The following is a 7236-nucleotide window of genomic DNA, read 5'->3' on the forward strand; positions in this document are numbered from 1 at the left end:
AAAACATTTGGATGAGGGCCAGACAATAGACCAGTTCTTGAACATGGCTCAAAATCAGCAGGGAGCAAACTGTTTGTGCAAGAAAGTTGTACAACAGGTCATCCGTGGGGCAACAAACTAGGGCAATTATTGTACTTGGACCCAGAAATTGTCACGGTTCAGGCAGCTAATTCAAACACTGACCTGCTGTCATTGAGGCAAAGACTGAGCGACTGACTGCAGAAAGGTAGGCGGGGTCAGAGGAGGGTGGAGTCATTTCATTGAAGGTGTCTGTGCTGTAAATGTGATCCGTCCCAAATTGCTTCAGCACTTGGGACAGATACAGGGAACCAATGTGGTGGAAAAGGGGGTCTTGTGGGTCCAAGACAAGCGAACATGAGTAGCTGCAGTTGAAATGAGACCATGGCCCCAGTCTGGTTACTCTGGCCTCTGGATACAGCCTGAAACACAAGCAAGCAGCAGCAATACTAACTCTCTAGTCAGAGTCATGAAATAGGTTTGACAGACAGAGATGCAGTTTGCTGCTACAGGACAGAAACTAACAAACCGATTCAAACAATTCTGACTGAAAAAGTGATTAAAGTGTTTCTTTTTTTAAATTCTAAAACAGAGATAAACACAGTGCAGATGAAAATAAATGGAAAAAAGGCAGCTTCATCAGTAAAGGCAAGCATGTTATAAGAATGCCGGGGCAGCTAGATTTGACATATTTCTGTATCATGTTTAAATAATACAGATTGTCCTGGGACAAGCTACAGATCCAACACGGATCCAGATGGGATGATTTGGGAAATCAGATCTACTGCGACTCCATTTTGGATCCATCGTGCTGTGTAAGTGGACTAACCCGGGCACACGTTCATGATCTGTTATGGAGCCTACCGTACGGTGTGGTAGGTCTGGTTCTTTTTATCAGTGGAAAATATCCAGAGTTTCAGAATTGTTGCCTCTTTTGATGAAATGTAATTATTTAATTCCAACATGAAATGCTCAAAAACAGGCCGAGAAACCTCCTTTATAAGAGATGGTGGTATAGTGTGTTTAAAACAGGCTAGCTGAGATGAGCACGAGAGTTCATTAAATGCTACGCCTAATATTCCTAACTTTACTAGTGACAGACACATTTGGCGAGTTCCGATCGTGACTCAAGAGTTGGGAGTTCGCCTTGTAATCGGAAGGTTGCCGGTTCGAGCCCCGGCTCTGACAGTCTCGGGTGTTGTGTCCTTGGGCGAGACACTTCACCCGTTGCCTACTGGTGGTGGTCAGAGGGCCCGGTGGCGCCAGTGTCCGGCAGCCTCGCCTCTGTCAGTGCGCCCCAGGGTGGCTGTGGCTACAATGTAGCTGCCATCACCAGTGTGTGGATGTGTGGATGACTGAATGTGTAAAGTGCTTTGGGGTCCACAGGGACTAAGCAAAGCGCTACACAAATACAGACCATTTAATTTTAACGAAGAAATCATCTGGTACTCGTAGCGCCTTTCTACTGAACTTGAGCACTCAAAGAACTTTTTGCTCCCGTCTGGTCACAAATACCTTCACCCAGTGTTTTTATCTGTGGTTAACCTCTATCTAACACTCACAGACACGTCACAATTCAGCATCACACCCAAGAATCCTTTGACACAGGAGGAGCCTGAGATCGAACCACCAACCTGTGGATTAGTATATGACCCGCTCTACCACCTGGGCCATAGTCACCAGGTAGCGACCTGTTAGTAACTTTTATTGCAATGATCAATGTCTGCTGGGTTTTGGTGCCAAGTGACTGTCTCGGGATATTCGCATAACATGATTTCATTGGCTACCAGTTGCATTTGTGTGTTTGAATAAAAACACGTGTGCTCTGATTGGCTGGCACTTCCAAAGTTAAACAGCATGAGCAAAGCAGACCAACAGATCCGTAGTTCAGTTTGGCAGCTCGTGACGTCACTCCAACCAAAGCGAATGAGAAGCGAGTGTGTCAAACCTGAAATGCATCCATGTGAATCAGATCTTTCTCAGCCTCGGGTCAAGATCATGTGTTTCCTTATCTGTGGCATTACCAGCATGCGTATGGTGGTAAACACAAAACTGACGGCTGCGCATGTTAGATAAACGTGATGTTGCATGTGTACTTGTTTCTTTCACAAGGTAAGAATAAGACTCAGTGACAAAGATCAGTTTGTCAGCAGGACAGTAACAGCAAACATGGACTAGATTGAACTACATTCAAGTAAAATTAGTGATACTTGGTCTTGATAATATTTCACTACATGTCAGGAGGTTTTGGCCATTTTCAGTCTATTTTTATCCACTTTTGATATTTATTGACTTTACAGCATTTGTACTTCAAATCACAATAAACCCCAGAAAATCTATTATTTTGAGCCTCAACAATGCTGTTTATGTGGCAAAGTAACATCATGAACACACAGACTGCATTGCTCATTAAATTAACTGTTGATGGTTAGTAGTTGCAGAACCTGCAGAACGTCTCACTCCTATCAACACTCGTCATGTTAACTTGCCCCACACTCTAGTCCCAGCGCTGTAACGGCAGATAATCATCACACATCTGTAAGAAAAATAAATACTCGCAGCCAATCAGACTGGTTTATGTAGTTATCAATGGTAGCACTGGTTTGGCTGTAAGTAGCTATGAGACTACATTTGCTGTGGCACAGAGCAGAAAAGGATGTTGAGACATAAAGAAGAGTGACCTGAGGATTCCCTTGGGAATGTTTCCAGAGAAGGCCGGCATCACGGGGATCATGCCAAAGGATCTCATCCGCTCTAAAATCTTAAACTGGAAAAAGTGAGGAAAAAGTGATACATTCAACTTGGTTTAAACACAAATGGTTTGGGTCCATTGACATGTTGCTGTGTTGAGGTTTGATTACTTGAAGGTAGAGCTGGTTCACGTGCCAGGACTGCGGCAGAGGTCCACCAAACTTGAACAAGTTTGCCATACGGTTCCAGGCAAGGAACGCCGGACCGGAGAAGAATTCCTCTATCTCGGACTGGTTTAACCCGAGAGCACGGTAAACCTAAAAACAACAAGAGCAGCTGCTAAACACTCAGTCTGCATTTTGTTTCTAGTCCCAGCTTATTTCAGTGTTAACCAAAGTTTCCTAGACGTCTTATGTACTGGCTGAGCCTGTTCTCCAACTTTAACTTCTTCCCCGTACTGCTCAGAGAATTATGCCAACCAGCTGAAGTACAACAGCTGATCTAGTCCTGATTCCTATCATCGCGAGAGCTGCAGAAAAAAAAACAGCTGAACTTGACTTCCTCACCTCCTGCCACAGGGCTTCTTGGCCAGTGAACGCCAGCGGCAGATTGATTCCATTCAGTGCCATCCAATCGATCTCTCTCTCCCATCTCGGCCAGTCCCACCACACGGAGGAATAACTAAAGGTGCAGACGTTCTGATAGTACCGGAATCTGGATACAAATACACAAATATGTGGCTTAGAAATGCATTTTATTTAATACAGAAATATAATACAAATGTAGTATAACGGTGTGATTATAGCACGGTGGTTAGCCCTGTTGCCTCACGGATGATCTGATATCGTCGTGTTGGTGTTGTTCCCAGATCATCATGAAAATGTTGTTCCAGGTTCAACATTGCAAGTGACCAATCACATTATTGTGACGTTATTCTTTTGCGCACCAACCCATTCGTGCATTTATGAAATTCCAATGTTGCAAGGACAATATCAATTCTGCTTAGCGTTTATTAAAGGGTTAGGGTCCGTTGATTGGCGGACAAAGGCGGTTTCTCGCAGCTTAAGTACAGTTTTTTGTTTTACGCCGGTTTTTCCCGAAGTCGCAAAAGTATGACGTCACAACATTCTGATTGGTCACTTGCAATGTTGATCCTGGAACAACCTTTAGTATGATGATCTGGGAACAACACTGGTCCTGAGTTCAATTCCACCATCAGGTCTTTCTGTGTGGAGTTTGTGTGGGTTCTTCCCGGGTACTCCGGCTTCCTCCCACCGTCCAAACACATGCAGTTTGTGGGGATAGGTTAATTGAAAAATCTAAATAGGTGTGAATGGTTGTCTGTCTCTGTGTGTTGGCCCTGTGACAGACTGGCGACCTGTCCAGGGTGGACCCCGCCTCTCGCCCTATGACAGCTGGGATAGACTCCTGAAAACAATAAGCGAATGGATGGATGGTGTGATTGATAGTTTGCAGTGTTATTACTGTATTAGAACGGGTTCTTTTCCCAATAACCTGTAAAACCAAACTATTCCTGCTTTATAAATATGATGGCTGAGCTCTGTATCATGTTTTAAAGACATGATGATAACAGTTTGTGTTACACTTAATCAGTAAAACTGTAATACTATTTACTATTTATGTGTCCTCAAAATATACTCTAAATCACACAGCCCTGCACCTCCAGCTCTCCTCACACTCAAAGTTCTCCAGCAGAATGAAGGGAGACCAGAGTCTGAAGGTGTGCATCAGCTTAACACTGCAAGTGCATTGTTGTAGTGGTTGACAATGCTGATTTGTTGAAAAAAAAAAAAACACCTGGAGTGGCTGCAAACTGTTTCTGTGACTGCCTGGCTGTCCTGGCTGAGGGATTTGGAGCTATCCAGGTAACCTCAGGGTAAAACTGGGTAATACAGCCTATTAGAGTGAGAGGCAGGGTCGCACCCTGGACAGGTCGCCAGTCTGTCACTGTCTTGAACAACAGTTAACACCTTTGAAGTTGTTCTTGAGTCCATACAGTCCAGACCTAATCAGCATCATTCACTGTCATTCCTTCAGCTGTCCTGTTGGTGAGCCGTTGGATTCAAAGCCACTGACACATGAAGTACAGAGTTACAACACCAACATATAAACTTTTCATATAATTCAATTTTATTTACAGGGCACCAAATCTCAACACGGTGCTTAAATACAGCACTGAAGTTTAAACAAACAGAAAAACACAAATAAAGCTACAACACATCAACTGTTCCAGTGACGTGAGAGTGGAGGCCTGGGTGTAGACACTCCCCGTGTGATGCTGAAGGATTACACACTGCTCCCCACAACTATGTTACAGACATGAGCAAAACAAACTGAGCCGCACATGCTGCCGATGGCTCAGCCACTCTGCACATGACATAGCTGCAGTGAGCCGATGCGGGTTCCTTTCAGTTGTTTCAGCAGACAACTGAAAGGAAGAGTCCTTTAAAGGGCCTGGCGGCAGTACAAGCGCTCAGAGAAAACAATGACACATGTGTGACAACGCTCCATTTCTCATGCACCCGGGTTTGTTGGGTTGTGGGCAGCGAGGCTGAGAATCATACGCCCCGCCCCCAAATACTGTCGTCATTTTATTCAAATACGGACAGTACCCCAGCATCGTCCTGTGCGTAGTTTGAACCTGTCACAAAAGCACTCGATGTGCAATGGTTCTTAGGTGACGGAGAACTATAAGAACCATCGACTGCCGTGATGCCATCGGGGGCTGTGACTGCAACAGGCCCACTCTGTGGTGAGAGGTTCCCAGGAACGACTGAGAGGAGCTGGCCAACATCCAGTGTGACGGGGTGAAGTGGATTTGGTGGGAAAACATTTTTCTTAGTTATGTTCATGTGAACTGTAATTTCATCTGACAGCAGGAGGTCTTTACAACATGTGACTGGGATGTAACATCAGTGGGGAACCTCCCAACCAGCTATCTGTGACTACATGGAGCTTAAACCTGAACGGGAAAATATGACACGACATGTTTGAGGTTTTTTGTTTTTTTAATCCAAGTTTAAAAATGTAAAAACTCTAGTAAAGTAAAAAGAGGACAATGGCTGTGTCAACAACAAATAAAGAAGTGACAGACTGAGATTTGTTTAGCTTCCTGTTACATGTTAATGGAGCCGTGACACTATGAGTGCAGCGGCCTGTCACCCTCTGTAGGGACCGGGCCATTATTTTGGGAACACTAAAAATATTTAAGTCACGTAGCCAATGAATGAATGACATAATGTTTTATAGCTTCTCTCACTATACTCACAAAACACACACAAAACATTTCACCTTTAAAATAAGAATTCTTTTAAAATGCATGGTTTTTTTTAGTTGTGGTTTCTTTGTTTTGTTTGTTTGTTTGTCTCTTTTTTTCTGTGGTTGTATTTTTTTTGTACCACGTTCAAAATAAAGATTCAATTCATGTAGCAGATGTTGCCCCCACTTCTGGGGGGTCTAAACGCAGCTGATCGGATGTCTGTGTGGGGAAAGCACACACACACACTTTCCTCCTGTTGTTTGCTGTGTGTGAGATCAGGAAGTGTCAGTTTGTTGTCTCTGACATGAAAATGAAACGTGAGCAGTTTGGACACACTAACCAGGTGAGACAGCCACAGAGGGCTTTGCCACCAGCCTTTGTGAGGACGGTGCGGGTCACTGACCTGTGCGGGGTGCTGATGCGCAGGACGCCGGTGAGCTTTGGCAAAGGTCTGGGCAGATCCAGCTGATTCCCGGACCAGGAAACGTGGCAGTTGCAAAAATACTTCAAATAATTATAAATCCCGGAGGCCACGGCCACCCCGGTGCTGCCTGTGGCGACGACCTTGTTGTTTTTGGTGGACCTGAGCTCGCACACGTCCAGGCTGTCGTTGGAGAGGCTCCCGTTGACCGACACGATGAACTCGGCCGATCTGTTCCCCAGCAGCCGCCGCAGCAGCTCGGTCACGGCTCTGCCCTGCGCTCGGTCGCTGGCTCTCGGTCTGATGTGGTCCAGAGAAGGAAACCTGCAGCGTGCGCTCACACACAGGCTCCAGACGAGCAACAGAGCCAAGCAGCAGCCGCTTCCGCCGGACATTTTGAGCCCTGTCCACGGGAGACACTTTCCCACCGTTGCATAAGTTTAAAAACGAGTTTATTTGTCCATTTGTGGAGAACCCGGAAGCGGTGCTTTACCAAAAGCCTGCTGGCCAATCAGAGAAAGCGCTGCGGCCTCCGTTGACTGTCAGCCAATCGGCGAGTGTTGTTTGCTTAAAGCTTTTTGGCACGTGATCAGTTTGTCACATGACAGTAAACTTAGAGAAGTTTTGTGCGAGTTACTGTTAAACTGTTAAAGCCGGTGTTACCGACGCTTTAAACACAGCTCAGCAGACTCACAGCGGCCATAGCAGCAAATACAGCAAATACTGCTGCACCATGCAGGGAAGAGCAGCGTGTTGTGATTCATGAGCTGAATCATCATTAATGTGTACACCGTGAACACTGAGTTGAACTTTCCTTAATGATTAG

The 7236-nt window shown here is 45.3% G+C and overlaps 1 protein-coding gene across 1 annotated transcript in view; it reads right to left on the reverse strand.

Annotated features, from left to right (window-relative positions):
- naglu (N-acetylglucosaminidase, alpha) overlaps nt 1–7017 on the reverse strand; it is a 15708-nt gene extending 8691 nt beyond the window's left edge. Inside the window, exons 1-5 of the mRNA XM_085171355.1 lie at nt 6393–7017; nt 3276–3423; nt 2880–3026; nt 2700–2785; nt 184–440 (exon numbers count right to left, since the gene is read on the reverse strand). Coding sequence (XP_085027481.1) covers nt 184–440; nt 2700–2785; nt 2880–3026; nt 3276–3423; nt 6393–6805 — 1051 coding nt within the window. The 5' untranslated portion in view covers nt 6806–7017. The remainder of the gene's footprint in view (nt 1–183; nt 441–2699; nt 2786–2879; nt 3027–3275; nt 3424–6392) is intronic.
- Nucleotides 7018–7236: the final 219 nt, after the last annotated feature.

The sequence above is a fragment of the Neolamprologus multifasciatus genome, chromosome 8, assembly GCF_963576455.1.
Source record: "Neolamprologus multifasciatus chromosome 8, fNeoMul1.2, whole genome shotgun sequence".
Classification (NCBI taxonomy): domain Eukaryota; kingdom Metazoa; phylum Chordata; class Actinopteri; order Cichliformes; family Cichlidae; genus Neolamprologus; species Neolamprologus multifasciatus.